This window comes from Saimiri boliviensis, chromosome X (genome assembly GCF_048565385.1).
Source record: "Saimiri boliviensis isolate mSaiBol1 chromosome X, mSaiBol1.pri, whole genome shotgun sequence".
NCBI classification, from domain to species: Eukaryota; Metazoa; Chordata; class Mammalia; order Primates; family Cebidae; genus Saimiri; species Saimiri boliviensis.
The window spans coordinates 49,483,953-49,505,670 of NC_133470.1; the positions used below are offsets into that span (position 1 = coordinate 49,483,953).

The 21,718-nt window shown below is 43.2% G+C and overlaps 1 protein-coding gene across 1 annotated transcript in view; it reads right to left on the reverse strand.

Moving 5' to 3' along the window:
• FAM120C (family with sequence similarity 120 member C) overlaps positions 1-21,718 on the reverse strand; it is a 111,999-nt gene that overhangs the window by 50,802 nt on the left and 39,479 nt on the right. The window contains exons 5-9 of the mRNA XM_039475350.2: positions 11,191-11,290; positions 9,904-9,980; positions 9,187-9,467; positions 7,833-8,106; positions 6,399-6,570 (exon numbers count right to left, since the gene is read on the reverse strand). Coding sequence (XP_039331284.2) covers positions 6,399-6,570; positions 7,833-8,106; positions 9,187-9,467; positions 9,904-9,980; positions 11,191-11,290 — 904 coding nt within the window. The remainder of the gene's footprint in view (positions 1-6,398; positions 6,571-7,832; positions 8,107-9,186; positions 9,468-9,903; positions 9,981-11,190; positions 11,291-21,718) is intronic.

Consider the following 21,718-nt stretch of genomic DNA (forward strand, 5'->3'; position numbering starts at 1 on the left):
CAACCTCCGCCTCCTGGGTTCAGGCAATTCTCCTGCCTCAGCCTCCCGAGTAGCTGGGATTACAGGCACGCGCCACCATGCCCAGCTAATTTTTTGTATTTTTAGTAGAGACAGCATTTCACCATGTTGACCAGGACGGTCTCAATCTCTTGACCTCGTGATCCACCCGCCTCGGCCTCCCAAAGTGCTGGGATTACAGGCGTGAGCCACTGTGCCCGGCACCAACTTTCTATTTTGATTTTTTTGTTATGTTCAGTTTTGAGAGTTCTTTATATATTTTAGATACTAGTACAGGTATGTGGTACTTGTTCAGCTGTGGATGTCCAGTTGATCTAACATCTTTTTTTTGGGGGGATGGAGTTTCACTCTTGTTACCCAGACTGGAGTGCAATGGCGCGATCTCGGCTCACCGCAACCTCCGCCTCCTGGGTTCAGGCAATTCTCCTGCCTCAACCTCCCGAGTAGCTGGGACTACAGGCACGCACCACCATGCCCAGCTAATTTTTGTATTTTTAGTAGAGACGGGGTTTCACCATGTTGACCAGGATGGTCTCGATCTCTTGACTTCGTGATCCACCCGCCTTGGCCTCCCAAAGTGCTGGGATTATAGGCGTGAGCCACTGCTCCCAGCCGATCTAACATCATTTATTAAAAAAAAAACTATCTTTCCTCCAATGAAGTGTCTTTGTAGCTTTGTCAAAAATCAGTTTGCTGGTCAGGTGCAGTAGCTCACACCTGTAATCTCAGCTGAGGCTGAGGCAGAAGGACTGCTTGAGTCCAGGAGGCAGAGGTTGCAGTGAGCGGAGATTGTGCCACTGTGCTCCAGCCTCAGCAACAGAGCAAGATTCTGTCTCAAAAAAATTAAAAAATCAGTTTGCTGTACTCATATGGGACTATTTCTGGATGCCCTGTTGTATTCCACAGATCTACATGTTGTATTCCACCTCTGCCTACAGTCTTTGAGATAGGGTCTCTCTCTGACACCCAGACTACAGTGCAGTGGCATGATCTTAGCTCACTGCAACTCCCACCCCCTGGGGTCAAGTGATCCTCTCACCTCAGCCTCCTGAGGAGCTGGGACCACAGGTACACACCACCATATCCAGCTATTTTTTTTTTTTGTATTTTCAGTAGAGATGGGGTCTCCCCATGTTTCCCAGGCTGGTCTTGAATTCCTGAGCTCAAGGGATCCACCCACCTTGCCCTCCTAAAGTGCTGGGATTACAACTGTGAGCCACCATGCCTGGCCTACAATCCTAATTACTGTAGTTATCCAGTAAGTCTTACAATCAGGTTCAACAACTGCTTCCAACTTATTCTTCCTTTTCAAAAATCATTTTAGCTCGTTTAATTCCTTTGTCTTTCCATATAAACATTAGAATTATCTTGTCTATATCTACAAAGAATCTTGCTGGGATTTGGGCAGGAATTGCATCAAACCTGTGTTATCAAGTTGGGGAGAACTGACATCTTTACTATGTTGAGTTTTCTAATCCATGAACATCTGTATCTCTCCATTTATTTAGATCTTTTATTTGTTTCATCAGCATTTTGTGACTTTCAGCATACAGATTTTGAATACATTCTGTTAAATGTTTATTTCATTTTCTCTGGAAGGACTGTAAATGGTCTTGCATTTTTTGGTTTCAGTTCCACATATTCATTGTCAATATATAGAAAGGTAATCAATTTTTATGTTTATCTTGTATCCTGCAACGTTAACAAACTCACTTATTAGTTGCAGGAGTTTTGTTGTAGATTCCTTGTGATTTTCAACATAGACTAACTAACTATATGTCATCTGCAATTACAGTTTTATTTCTTCCTTACTGATGTCTATGCCTTCTATTTCATTTTCTTGCCTTACTGCACTGGCTAAAACTTCTAGTACTATGTTGAAGAGCAGTGGAAAGAGCAGACATCCTAGCCTTGTTCCTGATTTTAGGGGAAAAACATTATCTTTCACCACTAGGTACAGCTGATCCTTGAATACAAGCTTGAACTACACAGGTCCACTTACATATAAATTTTTTTCAACCAAACACAGATAGAAAATACAGAATTCACATGATGCCAAACCCACGTATATAGAGGGCCAACTTTTGGTATACACAGGTTCTGCAGGGCCTACTGTGGGACTTGATTGTGAGTGAATTTTAGTGTATGTGGGGGTCCTGGAACCAATCCCCCACATACGGAATGACCATGTTAGCTGTAGGTTCTTTGTAGATATACTTTATCTTGAGGAAGTTCCCCTCTATTCTTGTAGTTTCCTGATAGTTCTTATCATGAATGAGTACTGAATTTTGTCAAATGCTTTCTCTGTATCCACTGATATAATCACATGACTTTTTTCTTTAGCCTGTTTATTTGGTGGATTATATTTATTGATTTTTCAAATATTGAACAAGGCTTATAATAATGGAATAAACCCTACTTGGCCTTGGCCATGGCATGTAATTTTTTTTTATATATTGCTGAATTTCCCTGGCTAATATTTCATTAATAATTTTTTTATTGCATTTTAGGTTTGGGGGTACATGTGAAGAACATGCAAGATTGTTGCATAGGTACACACATGGCAGTGTGATTCGTTAAGAATTTTTGCATCCATATTGTCTTAGTGAATTTGACTGCTATAATAAAGTACCATAACATAAATCGATTTTTTACGATTGTTGAGGCTGGAAGCTAAGATCAAGAAATTGGCAGACACATCCGGTGAGGACCTGCTTCCCGGTTTGCAGATGGCTGTCTTCTCATTGTATCCTCATAGAGTGGAGAGTAGAAAGAGCTATCTGGAGTTCCTTTTATAAGGGCACTAATCTCATTCATGAAGGTTCCACACTCATGAGCCATTACCTCCCAAAGGCCCCATCTCCTGATACCATCACATTGTGGGTCAGGATTTCAACATATGAATTGGGGAAGGGTGCAGAAACACTCAATCCATAACATACATTGATGAAAGATACTGGTCTGAATTGATTTTACGTACTGCGTTTTCTTTTTAAGAGATGAGGTCTTACTCTGTTATCCAGGCTGGAGTGCAATGGAGGTATCATAGCTCACTGCAGCCTCAAACTCCTGGATGCAAGCAATCCTGCAGAATAGCTGGGACTACAGGTGTGCACCATGCTCAGCTATATAAAAAAAAAATTCTTTTTTTGTGGTGGGGTCTCACTATGCTGCCCAGGTTGGTGTCAAACTCCTGGTCTCAAGCATCTTCCCACCTGGGACTCCATAAGTATTGAGATTACAGGTGTGAGCCACTACACTTGGCCCAGGTATCTTTCTTGATATCGTACTTTCTTTCCCTTTGAATGTATACCCAGTAGTAGGATTGCTAGATTGAATGGTAGTTCATTTTTAGTTCTTTGAGAATTCTCTATATTATTTTCTATAAAGGTTGCACTAATTTACATTCCTACCAAGAGTATATAAGCATTCCCTTTTCTCTGCATCCTTGCCAACATCTGTTGGTTTTAGGCTTGGTTCACTGCAACCTCTACCTCCCAGGCTAATGCAATTCTCATGCCTCAGCCCTGCTCTCCTTCCTGCCCCCTTCCCACCCACCTTGAGTAGAAGGAATTACAGGTGCATGCCACCGTGCCCAGCTAATTTTTTGTATTTTTAGTAGAGACGGGGTTTCTTCATGGTGGCCAGGCTGGTTTCAAACTCCTGGCCTCATGTGATCTGCCCACCTCAGCCTCCCAAAGTGCTGGGATTACAGGCATGAGCCACTGCACCCAGTCATTGTGGTTTTAATATGCATATCTCTGATGACTAGTGATGCTGAGTATTTTTTCATATATTTGTTGGCGACATGTATGTCTTCTTTTGTAAAATGTCAACTCTTGTCCTTTGCCTTTTTAATGAGATTGTTTACTTTTTTCTTGAGTTGTTTGAGTTCCTTATAGATTCTGAGTATTAGCCCTCTGTCCAATGCAGTTTGCAAATATTTTTTCCCATTCTGTAGGCTATTGAGTCTGTTGTTTCTTTTGCTATGCAAACATCAAACCCATTTATAACTGTTTACCAAAGCATTTTTATGGTGGCTGTTTTGAAATCCTTGTGAGATAATTCAAACTTCTGTCATCTCTATGTTCATTTTCTTTTTCTTTTTCTTTTTTTTCTTGAGACAGAGTCTCACCCTGTCACCCAGACTGGAGTGCAATGGCACGATCTCAGCTCACTGTAACCTCCGCCTCCCAGGTTCAAGCAATTATCCAGCCTCAGCCTGTTAAGTAGCTAGGATTATAGGCACGCACCACCACATCTGGCTAATTTTTTGTATCTTCAGAAGAGACGGGGGTTTCACCATGCTGGCCAGGCTGGTCTCGAACTCCTGACCACATGATCTGCCTGCTTCAGCCTCTCAAAGAGCTGGGATTACAGGCATGAGCCACTGCACCTGGCCTCTATGTTCATTTCCTTTTCTTTTCTTGAGGTCTGCATTTGAGATCTTTCTGGTTCTAGGTATGATGAGGGATTTTCAATTGAAAACTGAACATTTTGGGTATTATTTTAAAAGACTCTGGATCTTACTTAAACCTTATGTTTTAGTAGGTCTGTTTTGACCTTACTCTGGTGGGTAAAGGGGAACACTGTGTCATTATTGTCAGGTGGAAGTGGAAGTCCTGGCTCCCCACTTGACCTTGTCTCGACACCTCCCCAGGGGGGCAGGTGGGACACCTCATTACAGCTTGGGTTAAGTATGGAAGTCTAGGCTCTTCATTTGGCCTTTGCTGGTAGGGGGTGGGGGAGACCATAGCTTTTCTGTGGTATTTGGCTAGAGTACAGAGGTTATTACGTAAAAATCTTTGTGTTGCTAGGTTGTTCCTTTCTGGTCTTTTGGCCGGAGAAAGTAGGTTTTGGGAGGGCTTATACTGGTCTGCAGCTGGTGACATTTCTGGGCTACCAGTTTGCCCCACACCCAGTCTGGGATATGTGAGGCAAAAAAGAAAATTCAGGGAACTCGCCACTGCGCCACTGTGTCATTCCTTGAGCCCCAGGATCTCTACTTTCTAGAATGTCTTGTGCTTCTTTTATGGATAATGTCCTGGGCATTTAGTTGTACTTAGCATGAGGACTAAGGAAAAGTAAATCTGATCTACTACTCTAGCTTCCCAGAAACAGAGAAATGGTCTTTTGAACATGCTAATTTGACTATGGCACTCTGTAGTTTAAAATACGGCAATGTTTCCAACTACCTACAGGTTCAAATCCCAAAACAAAAAATTCATGGAAGAGAAAGACTGCTAGATACAGCTCTATGTGCCCAAAACTCAGTATGGTTCTTTCTTTTCTGTGTGTGAGACAGGGTCACACAGGTTGGAGTGCAGTGGCACAATCATAGCTCACTGCAGCCTCTACCTCCCAGGGTCAAGTGATCTTCCTGTCTCAGTCCCACAAGTAGCTGGTACTAAAAGCATGTGCCACCATGCTCAGCCAATTTTTTTTTTGAGACAGGGTCTCACTCTGTCACCCAGGTTGGAGTATAGTAACATGATCAGGGCTCACTGTAGCCTTCACCTTCCAGACTCAATCAGTTCCCCTATCTTAGACCCCAAAGTAGCTGAGACTACAGCTGCACACAACCTTGCTTGACTAATTTTTTCTCTTTTTAGTAGAGGCAGTTTCTCCATGTTGCCCAGGCTGGTCTTGAGCTCCTAGACTCAAGAGATCCATCCGCCTCTGCCTCACAAAGTGCTGGGATTACAGGCATGAGGCACCCTGCCTGGCATTTTTTATAGTGATGGAGTCTTGCCATGATGCCCAGGCTGGTCTTGAACTCCTGAGCTTAAGTGATCTGCCTGTGTTGGCCTTCCAAAGTGCTGGAATTCCAGGTATGAGCTGCCATGCCTGGCCAAGCATGGTTCTTAAAAATAGTAGTCACTCTAAATGCTTGATAATTACAGAATTGGGGCTTAAGTTAATGTATATCTGATACCAATATGTATTCTGTTGAATGTTGCATTTTCTTTCTTTCTTTCTTTTTTTTTTTTTTTTTTTTGAGAGAGAGTTTCGCTCTTGTTACCCAGGCTGGAGTGCAATGGCGCGATCTCGGCTCACTGCAACCTCCGCCTCCTGGGTTCAAGCAATTCTCCTGCCTCAGCCTCCCGAGAAGCGGGGACTACAGGCACGCACCACCATGCCCAGCTAATTTTTGTATTTTTAGTAGAGACGGGGTTTCACCTTGTTGACCAGGATGGTCTCGATCTCTTGACCTCGTGATCCACCCGCCTTGGCCTCCCAAAGTGCTGGGATTACAGGCCTGAGCCACCGCGCGCGGCTGAATGTTGCCTTTTCTTAAATAGGTACCCAATGTGCCTGCACAGACATATTTGCTCTGTGTCAAGTGCTGAGAGAACTGTCATAGCTAGAACTACACTTACCTTCCACAGGCAGTCGCCGTCGCATGGCCAAACGTTCCATTTTCCTCTGTGTCTCTGCCAGACTAAAAAGAACTCCATACACATATTGACGAGCTGACCGGAATAAGAGAGCAGCTGGAGGTAGCTCCATGTTACACTCATCCTCAATACATACGGGGATCTTAATTTCACCCTAACAAGAGAAAGGTCCAGGGAAAAGAAAAAAATGAGTTACCTTAAGTTTAGAACTGAGCTGAGAGGAACCAATGATAAACTGCAGCCTCTGTGGCTTATCCACTAAATTTTTAATTTGTATTTAGACAGCGTTTCATACTAAAAAGAAGCTGTAACAAGCTTAGCTCATCGTAGTCAACTTATAAGCTATATTTCATTTTTATTTTTTATTTTTATTTTTTGAGATGAAGTGTTGCTCTGTCGCCCAACTGGAGTGCAGTGGTGCAATCTCAGCTCACTGCAACCTCCGCCTCCTGGTTCAAGTTAATTCTCCCGCCTCAGCCTCCTGAGTAGCTGGGATTACAGGTACATACCATGACACCTGGCTAACTTTTGTATTTTTAGTAGAGATGGGGTTTCACCATGTTGGTGAGGCTGGTCTCAAACTCCTAACCTCATGATCCGCCCACCTCGACCTCCCAAAGTGCTGGGATTCCAGGTGTGAGCCACCGTGCCTGGCCTCTATATTTCATTTTTGAAGTTTCAACAGCCAGGCGCGGTGGCTCACGCCTGTAATCTCAGCATTTTGGGAGGCCTAGGTGGGGGGATCACTGGAGGTCAGGAGCTCGAGACTGGCCAACATGGTAAAACCCTGTTTGTACTAAAAATTCAAAAGTTAGCCAGGCATGGTGGCACGTGCCGATAATCCCAGCTACTCGGGAAGCTGAGGCAGGAGAATTGCTTGAACCTGGGAGGCGGAGGTTGCAGTGAGCCAAGATTGCACCACTGCACTCCAGTTGGGCAATAGAACGAGACTCTGTCTCAAAAAATAAAATAAAATAAATAAAGTCTCAACAATAACTGACTATAGCTAACTAATGGGGAAAGTCCACCTTAGCCATTTTGCTGGGGGATGGGTATGTATAAGACTGGAGGAGGGGAACAGCTTTGCACAAGTAGAGAAAGAGATAAGTAAAAGGGCATAATGCTTCTTAGACTGTGTCCATCCCTAGAACCAGAGTCCACCAACTTGGTGCATTGTCTACTTCAAAATCTCACAATCACACTTCTCTTCTAGGGACCTCATTTACCACACAGTCCCAACTCCTGCTAGTCTGGCCTCACCTAAGGCCTTAGTTTGATGAGGGGCCCACCGTATGTGGTCTCCTTTTTCTGACTTCATATACCAATGATCAGAATGTTCTCTGGGAACTGACAGTCCTAGGAAGTAGGAAGTACAGTGTTAAGAGCAGGGATGTAAGTCCTGATGTGCTGCCTCACCTTAGTGAGGACGTGGTAGATATATGGGTACATAAGACCCCTCCGGTGTCTGTGTTCAGCAACTCTCAAGACTTCTGGGGCTACTGGAGGTAAGGGTGGAATGGTGATATCCATGTGGCTCCTTGTAGACATAGACAGCAGAGACGGGATGTGGGGCTCGCCATCACCTAGGCTCACTTCTGAAACTCCAGTATCAACAGGCTGTTGCCAGGACCCTCTGCCACGATTAGGATTTTCCCACTCCGGCTGGTGCGGAAGTGATTCTGTGATATGACTAAAAAATTTAGAAAGACAGTGTCAAACAGAAAAGGGAGACTGATAAAAATATTCCTACTCAAGATGCCTGTTCTGAAGGACCCAAGGAGTCTGACAAACCCTTTGGAGGTCAGCACACTGGGTTATCACTAGACTGATAACTTTCCTTTCAATGGCCATTACTGACTTCTTGGCTTCTTTCACCTGACACCAACCAAAGTGATCAAGTCATTGGAATCACTCTGGACCCTTTATACCTTGTAAGGTGTCATATGTAGAGTTTTTTTTTTTTTTCCCCCAACATGGAGTTTTGCTCTTTTTGCCCAGGCTGGAGTGCAGTGGCGCGATCTCAGCTCACTGCACCCTCTGCCTCTTGGGTTCAAGTGATTCTCCTGCCTCAACCTACCATATAGCTGTGATTATAGGCGTGTGCCACCACACCCGGCTTATTTTGTATTTTTTAGTAGAGATAGGGTTTCTCTATGTTGGTCAGGTTGGTCTTGAACTCCTGACCTCAGGTGATCTGCCCACCTCAGTCTCCCAAAGTGCTGGGATAATAGGCATGAGCCACTGTGCTCAGTGAGTTTGCTTATGTTTTAAGAAAATAATCACAATTACAACCTCAAAGCAGCTCTGTTTCCCAGCAATAATCTGCTTACACAAATCCCACTCTTTTAATCCTCAGAACCCTGTCTTAGTAAGCAATATAATTGCTTACTCAACTATTCCACTATTTCTACTCTACAAATGCTTTTCTGTCTTTTTTTTTTTTTTTTTTACATTTAATCTACCCTTCTCACAAATTAAGAAATGATAGCCACACTATCCACACCAAGGCTTCCTTAGCCAGCTACTATCCTGCCTTTTACCTCAGTGGCCTGGGTGTTTGAAAATTACCATCTGCACAGGGCCAAATAAGCATGAAGTGGGCAAGCAGAGAAAAAGTTTTCCAACTTTGCTTTCCTAAGAGCAAAACACTACAGAGGAAAGCCAGGAAAGCCAGGAATTATACTTCCCCACACCCTCTACCCACCTAACAAGTAAAATAATACAGATGCCTCAGATATCTATTTCCCTAAGTGTCTATAGAGATACTTACTCAGTGCTAGCTCCATTTGGCTCATCACCATCAGAGGAAGAAGACTGGGAAGAGTCTGGTCCCAAAGGAGGTGATGCTTTAGAAGGCAGGTAATTGGAAAACTGGGATGCAGAAGAGTCATAAGAGACAGCCCAATTGGCAAAGGGGCTGTTCTGCAGCATGGGATCCTCAGAAAAAGCATGGGATTCCCCCAAAGTATGGGAGGAGAAGAGAAGAGAAGAGTTGGGTCCCACTGGGAATGGTGATGGATATTTCACTTTCTGGGGCACTTGGTGAGAAAACTAAAGGATAAAACAGACAGAAAAGCTATTTAACATTTTACAAGGCTCCAAGATGGCTCCCTCTGAAGTTGGGAGTGACACAGTGGATGATGCCAGTAGCAGAGATTGTTGAGATACAAAGTACCTAGTGAGAATAATGAGAAATGATTCTAACAGTGATGTATGAACAGAAGGCTCCACAGGCAGGACAACGAACATTTGAGGACTCCTAGAACTATTCTCTGATATTAGCTAATCTATTTTCACAACGACTAGTGGTACTGATTTGGATGCTTTTTTTTGCATAGTCTTGCACCCTTAAGTTGAGAAGGTAATATAGGTATATATGGCCTTGAAGTCTAGTAACACTGAATCACCCTAACTCCTCAGATTACAAAAATCAGGAAGCAACCCGAGTCTAATGCTAATAAATGGTCTCAGGCTAAAGGATGCTTACCATTGGCTTTCCAGGAGAAATGGCGCCCACCTGATTTTGTGGAGCGGGAGGATTTCCAAGCCTATTATTCCGAAAACCTGAAGCCAAGAGAAACAGATATACTTCAATCAATTCCAATAATTCTCAGTCAATTCTAATAATTCTACCATGTTATATTCTGCTCACCCTATATCACCTGAAAAATTGTTTTTTTATTTTTATTTTTTTAAATTGAGATGGAGTTTCGCTCTTGTTACCCAGGCTGGAGTGCAATGGAACGATGGCTCACCGCAACCTCCGCCTCCTGAGTTCAAGCAATTCTCCTACCTCAGCCTCCTGAGTAGCTAGACTACAGGTGTGTGCCACCATGCCCAGCTAATTTTTTGTATTTTTAGTAGAGACAGGGTTTCACCTTGTTGACCAGGATGGTCTCCATCTCTTGACCTCATGATCCACCCACCTCGGCCTCCCAAAGTGCTGGGATTATAGGCGTGAGCCACCACGCCTGGCCCTGAAAAATTGTTATTAATAAGTTACAATTTATTGAACAGCTACTATGTGCCATGCTACAAACCTGACATAAATTATTTCATCTGGTAAGAATCTTATAAAGTAGGTATCATGAGCCACATTTCATACAAATGTGACTTGCCAAGGTTCATTTGCTAATAATTAGCAGAGATGGAATTCCAACTTAGGCCAGACCCCAAAGACAGGGCTATTTTACATATACCAGGCCAGAATGGGGGTTGGCATCAGAAGAAACCCAAGCTAAGGAAGCGGCATTGCACCCCATCTATAAATTTGAGCAAGCAGCCTCCCCACCTTTTTTTAGATGGAGCTTCACTCTTGTTGCCCAGGCTGGAGTGCAATGGCATGATCTCAGCTCAGTGCAACCTCCGCCTCCTGGGTTCAAGGGATTCTCCTGCCTCAGCCTCCCGAGTGGCTGGGATTATAGGCACCTGTTGCCATGCTTGGCTAATTTTTGGTATTTTTAGTAGAGACAGGGTCTCCCCATGTTGGCCAGGCTGGACATAAAACTCCTGACCTCAGGTGATCCACCCACCTTGGCCTCCCAAAGTGCCAGGATTACAGGTGTGAGCCACCAAACCTGGCCAGGGCCCTTCTTATGTTATGTCTCTTATGACAGAGAAATCAAAAGGAGAAAGCCCACCAAACAGAGATAAGGGCTGACTTGGAGGAGGATATAACACCAACAAGTGATTCCACTCTGGCTCTGGAGTTCCTGAGGGACCAACTTAGTTTCCCCTATGAACAGAGCAGCTTAGGGTCAGATGGAAGCCTTACCTAGAAAGGAAGGACCCACTGGCAGTGAAGAGAGTTTGGTTGTGACTGAATAGTACTCAACTGCTTTCTTGAATCGCTCTATTTTATCTTCTGTCCTGGACTGGATGTTGGAACATCAGGTTTTCAGAAAAAGAAACAACATGAGAGTGTTTTTTTATAAATACAATTTATAATTTGGGAGTTAAAATAATGATCAGAAATCAGATATTTAAAGAAAGCTAAGAGCAAATTTTTGCTTGGCAGAAAAGATTAGGCAGGGAGAAAGCATTATGAAACATAAAATATGGAATGCTTAAAAAAAGCTTACTTATATTTTGTGCTATTCTAAAATGATTACATGATTATTACAAAAAATACATTAGGATAAGAGGGAAAATCACATACTATGACCATCCAAAGATATTTTGGTATCTTCCCTTACAGTATGTTTTAATTTCATTATTTTATTATTATTATTATTTTTTGAGACAGAGTCTCGCTCTGTCACCCAGGCTGGAGTTCAGTGGTGCCATCTTGGCTCACTGCAACCTCCACCTCCCGTGTTCAAGCGATTCTCCTGCCTCAGCCTCCCACATAGCTGGGATTACAGTGTGTGCCACCACTCCCGGCTAAGTTTTGTATTTTTAGTAAAGACAGGGTTTCACCACATTGGCCAGGCTGGTCCTTTAACTCCTGACCTCAGGTGATCCACCCACCTTGGCCTCTCAAAGTGCTGGGATTACAGGCGTGAACCACTGTGCCCAGCCAATCTTTTTATTTTTGCTCAGGCTGGTTTCAAACTCTTGGCTTCAAGCAATCCTCCGACCTCAGCTTCCCAAAGTCCTGGGATAACAGGCATACACCACTGTGCCTGGCTTACAGTATTATTTTATATAATTTTTTTGTTGATGTATAGCTGGTCTATTATGTACAGTTTTGTATCTTGCTTTTATTATAATAATCATCTAATCTAAGTAATTTTGAATGGTTGCATATTTTGTCATTATGAATGTGTCATAAATTATGTAACCTCTTCCCTAATATCCAACAGTTAGGTAATTTTTCACATTTGGCTTTTATAAGATATACAGCAAAGAGTATATATTGTCTATATAATTTTTTTCTGGATTTCAGATTATGCTCTTAGGAAAATATCCTAAAAACAAAATTGATTCAAAAGTTATGAACATTAAAACCAAAGGCACTTAAACATATATAAAACTACAATATGATACCACTACATATCCACCAGAATGGCTAATTAGAAGGACTATTAATATCAAGCACTGGCAACGATATGAAATAATTGAACTCCAGTACATTGATGGTGGGAGCATACATTGGTACAGTTTGGAAAACAATTTGGCAGTTTCTAATACAATCAAATTATACTTACCATATGATACAGCAATCCTACTTCTAAGTATTTATCCAAGAGAAATGAGTACATATATCCACCAAAAGACATGAACAAGAATGTTAACTGCTTTATTCATAATAGCCCCAAACTGGAAACAACTCTCTATATGTATCAATAGAAGAATAAATAAATTGTAGTATATTCATACAATGGAATACCATACAGTAATAAAAAGAACAAAGTATTGATATACACAATAATATGTGTAAGTCTCAAAGATATTATACTGACTGAAGAAGGGAGACACAAAAGAGTACATATCAGCTGGGTGTGGTGGCTCACACCTGTAATCCCAGCACTTTGGGAGGCTGAGGCAGGCAGATCACTTCCACCCAGGATTTCAGACCAGCTTGGGTAACATGGCAGAACCCCATCTCTACAAAAAATACAAAATTAGCTGGGTGTGGTGGCATGTGCCTGTACTGTAGTTCCAGGTACTTGGGAGGCTGAGGTGGGAGGACTGCTTGAGCCTGGGAGGTCAAGGCTGCAGTGAGCTGAAATTGTGCCACCGCACTCCAGCCTGGGCAATAGACGAAAGAAAGAAAGAAAGAAAAAGAAAGAAGAAAGAAAGAGAAAGAAAGAAAGAAAGAAAAAAAAAAGAAAGAAAGAAAGAAAGAAAAAAAGAAGGAAAGAAGGAAGGAAAGAAGGAAAGAAAGAAGGAAGGAAAGAAGAAAAGAAGGAAAAAGGAAAGAAAGGAAGGAAGGAGAGAGAAAGAAGAGAGGAGAGGAGAGAGGGGAGAGAGGAAGGGAGAGAAGGGGAAGGGAGAGGAGGGGAGGGGAGAGGAGTAGGAAGGAAGGAAGGAAGGAAAGAAGGAAGGAAGGAAGGAAGGAAGGAAGGAAGGAAGGAAAAACGAAGGAAGGAAGGAAGGAGAAGCAAAGAAAAAAAAAGGAGTACATATAAAGTTCAGGTAAAGGAGGGCCAGGCACAGTGGCTCACACCTGTAATGTCAGCACTCCAGGGGGCTGAGGCGGGGCTCACCTGAGGCCAGAAGTTCAAGATCAGCCTGGCCAACATGGTGAAACCCTGTCTCTACTAAAAATACAAAAATTAGCTAGGCATAGTGCACATGCCTGTAATCCCAGCTACCTGGGAGACTGAAGCAGGAGAATTGCTTGAACCTGGGAGGCGGAGGTTGCAGTGAGCCGAGATCACGCCATTGCACTCCAGCCTGGGCAACAAGAGCGATACTCCATTTCAAAAAAAAAAAGTCATTTTTACTTTTTCATTAGAAAAATGTTCTTGGGTGGGACGCAGTGGCTCACACCTGTAATCCCAGCATTTTGGGAGGCCGAGGCGGGTGGATCACGAGGTCAGGAATTCAAAACTTGCCTGGCCAAGATGGTGAAACCCTCTCCACTAAAAATACAAAAATCAGCTTAGTGTGGTGGTGGGTGCCTGTAATCACAGCTACTTGGGAGGCTGAGGCAGAGAATCACTTGAACCCGGGAGGCAGAGGCTGCAGTGAGCCAAGAGCATACCACTGCACTCCAGCCTGGGCAACAGAGTAAGCCTCTGTCTCAAAAATAAATAAATAAATACGTCTCTCATGTAGGCATATTTTTATGTAAGTTTTCTGGGTCATTCCACAAGGCAAATTTTTAGAAGTGTAGTCACTAGGTTAAGGGTGTGATCATTTTCACAAACTCTTGACACAATACTAAATCTCTTTCCAAAACAGATGCCTCAAGTTATATTATCACCATCAATGTATGAGAGTGTCTCATACACCATACAGTCCTAGTGTTGAGTATTCTCTACAAATAAAATTCATTGACTAACTATAACAAACAATACTTCTGATAGGAAGTCAGAATATATACTAAGAAAACTGTAAAACATGTACAATGTGCTCTCTCATAGACTGTCATTTTTTTTTTGCTTTCATTTTTTAAATTATTTATTTATTTATATTTTTGAGACAGGGCCTCCTCTGTTGACCATGCTGGAGTGCAGTGGCGTGATGATAGCTCACTGCAGCCTTGAACTCCTGGGCTCAAGTGATCCTCTTGCCTCAGCCTCCTGAGTAGCTGGACTACAAGTGTGTGCCACCATGCCTGGCTAGACTGTGATTGTTAACACTCCAGGATCTATACAGCATTCTAGGTCTCTTTTTTTAAGAGACGAGGTTTCACCATGTTGGCCAGGCAGATCTCGAACTCCTGACCTCAAGTGATCCACCCGCCTCGGCCTCCAAAAGTGCTGGGATTACAGGAGCAAGCCACCACGCCCGGCCTCTCTAGTCCTCTTTATTTGTATGCATCCATGTACACAAACACAAGAGTCGAGGTCTCCAGGTCCTCCAGCCTGACTTAAGAAACAAAATGAAGCCGGGCGCAGTGGCTCAAGCCTGTAATCCCAGCACTTTGGGAGGCCGAGGCAGGTGGATCACGAGGTCAAGAGATCGAGACCATCCTGGCCAACATGGTGAAACCCCGTCTCTACTAAAAATACAAAATTAGCTGGGCGTGGTGGCGTGCACCTGTAGCCCCAGCTACTCAGGAGGCTGAGGCAGGAGAACTGATTGAACCCAGGAGGCAGAGGTTGCAGTGAGCCGAGATTGTGCCACTGCACTCCAACCTGGCACCTGGCAACAGAGTGAGACTCTGTCTCAAAAAAAAAAAAAAAAAAAAAAAAAAAGGCTCTGCTTTTTCCAGAAAGCTGAATTTTATATAACTGTTTGAAAGAAGGGTTACTGGCTGGCCCTGCTGGCTACCGTCTGTAATCCCAGCATTTTGGGAGGCTGAGGCAGGCAGATCACTTGCAGTAAGGAGTTCAAGACTAGCCCTGGCCAAAATTGTGAAACCTCATCTCTACTAAAAATACAAAAAATTAGCCGAGTGTGGCGGCATGCACCTGTAGTCCCAGCTACTCAGTAGGCTGAAGCACAAGAATCGCTTGAACCTGGGAGGTGGAGGTTACAGTGAGCTGTAATTACATGTAATGTAATCATGCCACTGCACTCCAGCCTGAACAACAGAGTGAGACTCAGCCTCCAAACAAAAAAAAAAGTGGGGGGGGGGCAGGAGTGAAAGAAAAAGGAAAAGAAAAAAGGAAGCCAAAAACACAAGCCATATGTACAGTCCCCTCAGTAGCTCTACCTCTCCACCCACTCCCTTCTCCAGAAGTGAATAATGTTACCAGTTTGGCAGATGTACTTTCAACAATGTTTATGCACACATACATATATATATGGACACCAATACGGCTTTGTTTTTTCCATAAGTGAAACAGTATCATCATGTTATTTTCATCTTGCTTTTTGTACTTAACATGTCTTACAGACTATTCAATGTCAATATGTAGAGATCTGTGACCCTATCCCCTTATACACTGAATTATATGTACTTCCCTTCATGTACCGCTATGCCCTGTGCCCTGACAGGCAAATACTTACTCTTCCTTCAAGAGGTATTACTTCTACGAAACCTTTCTGGACTACCCTCTCCTCCTCTGTGTTTTTTCTTTACTGTACTGACTTACTCGCTTCTGCCTCCCCATTTAACTTGAAGTTCTGTGAGGACACAGAATGGTTTCCTCACATTTATATCCTAGTGCCTACCACAGGACCTTACACATAAAAGAACTTTCTCAGTATTTGCTGCTCCGTGATGATATATAATCAAGTCTTATCCCCTTTATTTTTGAGAGCAGAGCTTGTCGCCCAGGCTGGAATGCAATGGCGCGATCTCTGCTCACTGCAAACTCCGCCTCCCAGGTTCAAGCGATTCTCCTACCTCAGCCTCCCAAGTAGCTGGGATTACAGGCATGAACCACCACGCCTGGCTAATTTTGTATTTTTAGTAGAGATGGGGTTTCACCACGTTGGCCAGGCTTGTCTCGAACTTCTGACCTCAGGTGATCTGCCTGCCCCGGCCTCCCAAAGTGCTGGGATTATAGGCATGAGCCACCGTGCCTTGGAAGTCATACCCTTTCTTTTAGAGATCCACAGAGGCACAGGTAGCAAGGTAGAATCCCTAACCTTGACATTATTATCTAAGAGTTCTTAGATGTTTGTTTAGGAGAGCTCTCCTCATAATTCTGTGCCTATTAAAAATGATTTGGTAAAAATTATACAGCAACAATGAAAAATGGTGTTCTATATATATATATATATATATACACTTTTTTTTCTTTTTAGATGGAGTTTTGCTCTTGTTGCCCAGGCTGGAGTGCAATGGTGCAACCTCGGCTCACTGCCACCGCTGCCTCCTCGGTTTAAGCAATTCTCCTGCCTCAGCCTCCCGAGTAGCTGGGATTACAGGCAAATGCCACCACACCTGGCTAATTTTGTATTTTTAGTAGAGACAGGGTTTCTCCATGTTGGTCAGGCTGATCTTGAACTCCCGACCTCAGGTGAGCCGCCCACCTCGGCCTTCCAAAGTGCTGGGATTACAGGTGTAAGCCACTGTGCCTGGCTAAGATACATTATTAAGTGAATAACGGTTAAATTTTTTTACAGAGAGATAGCTACCTTATCAAAACTTACATATAAAGAAGAGTAGAGTGGAATTAGGATTGACATCTCTATTTTCCAATTTTTGGGGTCTTTTTATAGTTAAAAAGGGGGTCCTCATAATTAAGAATCATTATCCAAATACCAAAATTTATGATGCTGTAAGCTAAAAATATTCACTACTTACACAGCATGACTTGCTAACATCTCTCTTTACTAACATCTCTCCCTACCAAAGAGATTACCACAAGAAAGTTATTTATTTGTGGGTCAGTCCCTTCCTAACCATCTGATGCAAACAGTTGAAAGGATAATGCAAATCAAAGTAAATTAGCCAATCTGTCGTAAGGGTCAGGATTTTCTAAAGTCAAGGAAAATGATGGAGGACTACTGACTTCATGCTAGAAGCCACAGACAAATGAGGATCTGGTACAGTTGTAACAGTACAAGAGAGAATGACAAAAGATAATGGCAAGAAAAGCATTTGAAAAGAGAATGATTTGAATATCAAAAGAATGTAATCCCTTGGAAAAAATAAAGTCTAAGTATACTTTCTCTAAAAAAAAGAAAAAAAAAAAACCACCCCTCTTTATGATTGTGCTAGCAAGTTATATGTGAAGTAACAGATGCTAGATTGTACTATGGCAATTTTTTTTTTTTTTGAGACAGAGTCTCACTCTGTCACCCAGGCTGGAGTACAATGGCACGATCTCAGCTCACTGTAACCTCTGTCTCTCGGGTTCAAGGAATTCACCTGCCTCAGCCTCCGGAGTAGCTGGGACTATAGGCGCCTGCCACCACACCTGGCTAATTTTTGCATTTTTGGTAGAGATGGGGTTTCACCATGTTGGCCAGGCTATTCTCAAACTCCTGACCTCAAGTGATCTGCCTGCCTCAGCCTCCCAAAGTGCTGGGATTATAGGCATGAGTCACCGTGCCCTGCCCCATCACAGAATTTTGTTGGAAAATTATGCCCCCAAATCAAATACTTGATTTTACTCTTTATTCATTTAAAAAAATTCATACAGGTTTCAGTTCTGGATAAAATGAAGTAACCACACTCTACCAGGGATAGAACCAATTACTAAAGGTAATTCTAAAAACCAGGGATAGCTATTTGAGGACTCTAGAAAATAACCAGTACCAGGCAGATTAGGGAAGAAGACCAGGATTCGAAGTACCACTGAACTAATAGTGAGTTCAGCACTTCTTTTTCTTCTAGTATCCCCTATAGTGGTCATATGTAGCCTAAAATCCACAAGTGTCCACTGATGTGGACAGAGAGAGCTCCAGGAGAAACCAGTTTTGCTCTAGACTGAGGAATAGGAGAGAGGTCTCCAAAAACTCAGAGTGCACAGAAATCTCCCACTTTCCTTCCTTTTTTTTTTGTTTGTTTGTTTTCTTACATGCCAGCTGAAAACAAACTTTTAGTGGTAGCAGTGGCAATGGGAAAATAGCAGGAAACTGAAACTGAATGACAGGAACCTTCCTCTCCAATCAGAGGAGCAGTAGTCTCAAGAGGATGGGCTTAGTCACCAATGCTTTTTTTTCTCTCTCTGTCTGACTGCTTGGTCCTAGCCTTGGGCTCAGTCACAAAAAGTACATAGCGGAGTTGGACAATTAAAACCCTGACTCTGGCCGAGCTCGGTGGCTCACACCTGTAATCCCAGCACTTTGGGAGGCAAGGCAGGTGGATCGCTTGAGCCAGGAGTTCGAGACCAGCTTGGCTAACATGGCGAAACCCCGTCTCTACTAAAAATACAAAAATTAGCCAGGCATGGTGATGCGTGCCTGTAGTCCCAGCGACTCTGGAGGCTGAGGCGGGCGAATTGCTTGCCACCAGGAGTTTTGGGCTGTAGTGTGCTATGGCTACAGGGGGTCCACACAAAGCTCGGCATCAATATGGTCACTTGCAGGAAGTGAGGGACCACCAGGTTGCCTAAGGAGGGATGAACCGGCCCAGGTCGGAAACAGAGCAGGTCAAAATTCCTGTGCTAATCAGTAGTGGGATCGCGCCTGTGAATAACCACTGCACTCTGCCTGAGCAACAGAGCGAGACCCTATCTCTTACAAATAAAAATTAAAAAAAGAAAGAAAGAAAACCCCGACTTTAGGGCAGAAGGCCTGAAAAGCGGTTGGTCCAATAAACCAGAAGTACTGAAGAGATCACAGAGAAGTAGTAGTTCAAGAAGTGACCCTATAAAGTTGTTTATGAACTCTTGTGCTCACCCATGAGCTACACATGCATAGATCTGATACTAAAAAGCAGCCTACAGAACCTGAGATCTGAATTGAGAGACAGACCATGGCCCAAGTCTCAGACTGGCCACTAGGTGGTATATATACAGGATGGATCCAAATAAATTCTGACACTGAAACTACAGCTCACAGAAAAAGGGTGAGAACTGGTAGCCTGAACCTAAATGGGTTGATGGTCTCCTAAAAACTAAACTACAGGTTGTATTTTCCTAATCTGAAAACCAAAGTGCTCCAAAATCCAAAACTTTTCAAGCACCAACATGATGCTCAAAAGAAATGCTCAGTGGAGTATTCTGGATTTCAGATTTGGGGATTAGAAATGTTCAACCAATAAGGACAAGACAAATATTCCACAATTTAAAAAACAAAAATCCAAAACACTTTTGGTCCCAAGCATTTTGGATAATGGATATTGAACCTGTATCAATATTCCCCATAATACTGAAAGAAGAGCAAGGGTCTCAGAAAATAATAATCCAAATGTCCAAGATATAATCCAAAAATACTTGTTATAGGCAGAACCAGCAAAAATTTAATGTTTTACGGAAAAAGACAATCAACAGGTGCCAATACCTACATGACACCTATGTTGAAATTATCTAACAAAGACTTTAAAGAAGCTATTATAAAAATGGTTGAAAGTAATCATAACACTTTTGAAAAAACAAGATACAAAGTCTAAGCAGGCTGCCCAGTGGCTCTTGCCTTTGGGAGGCCGAGGTGGGTGGATCACTTGAGGTCAGGAGTTTGAGACCAGCCTGGCCAAATTCCGTCTTTTGGAGTAACACAACCCCATCTTTACTAAAAATATGAAAAAATAATAATAAGAAGAAGTCAGGCATGGTGGCACACACCTGTAGTCCCAGCTACTTGGGGGGCTGAGGTATGAGGATCACTTGAAACTGGAAGGTGGAGGTTGCAGTGAGTCAAGATCACACCACTGCACTCTAGCCTGGGCAACACAGCAAGACAGCAAATAGAAATTTTAGAATTTCCATTGGAAATGGCTCACACTTATAATTCCAGCACTTTGGGAGGCCATGGCAAGAGGAGTGCTTGAGGCCAGGAGTTTGAGACCAAGCCTGGGCAACACAGTGAGACCCAGTATCTACAAAAAAACATTTTTTTGGCCGGGTGCGGTGGCTCACGCCTGTAATCCCAGCACTTTGGGAGGCCAAGGCGGGTGGATCACGAGGTCAAGAGATCGAGACCATCCTGGTCAACATGGTAAAACTCCGTCTCTACTAAAAATACAAAACATTAACTGGGTATGGTGGCGCGTGCCTGTAATCCCAGCTACTCAGGAGGCTGAGGCAGGAGAATTGCCTGAACCCAGGAGGCGGAGGTTGCGGTGAGCCGAGATCACACCATTGCACTCCAGCCTGGGTAACAAGTTTTTTGAAATTCCGTCTTAAAAAAACAAAAAACAAAAAAAATAGAACTTACAATAACCAAAACTGAAAAAAAAAATCCAAGTGGATTGACACTTCAGAGAATAGAGATGACAGAGGTATGACACAGAGAAGCTGATGACAGATTAGTACAAATTATCCAGGGAGAAAAATAATTAACAAAAAAAGGACAGTCTTAGGGATATATGGGATAATACCAAAAGGCCTAACGATGGTGTCATTGAAGTCATGTAAGGAAAGGAGAAAAATATAGAGCAGAAAATCAATTTTAAGAAATAATAGCCAGGCATGGTGGCTCATGCCTGTAATCCCAGCACTTTGGGAGGCTGAGGTGAGTAGATCACAAAGTCAGGAGTTCAATACCAGCCTGACCAACATGGTGAAACCCTGTCTCTACGAAAAATACAAAAATTAGCTGGGCATGGTGGCGTGTGCCTGTAATCCCAGCTACTCAGGAGGCTGAGGCAGGAGAATTGCTTGAACCTGGGAGGCGGAGGTTGCAGTGAGCTGAGACCACTGCACTCCAGCCTGGGTGACAGAGCAAGACTCCGTCTCAAAAAAAAAAAAAAAAAAAAGGAAATAATAGCAGCTGGGTATGGTATCACACTTGCAATCCCAGCACTTTGGGAAGCCAAGGCAGGTAGATCACCTGAGGTCAGGAGTTCGAGACCAGCTGGTCAATATGGTGATACCCTTCTCTACTAAGAATACAAAAAATTAGCCAGGTGTATTGGCAGCTGCCTATAATCCCAGCTACTCGGGAGGCTGAGGCAGGAGAATCCCTTGAACCTGGGAGGCAGAGGTTGTAGTGAGCTGAGATCACACCATTGCACTCTGGCCTGGGCAATAAGAGTGAAACTCCATCTTAAAAAAAGAAAAGAAAGAAAAGAAAGGAAGGAAGGGAGGGAAGAAGGGAGAGAGAGAGAGAGAGAGAGAGAGGCTGGCCAGGCTCAGTGGCTCATGCTTATCATCCCGGCACTTTGGGAGGCTGAGGCAGGCAGATCA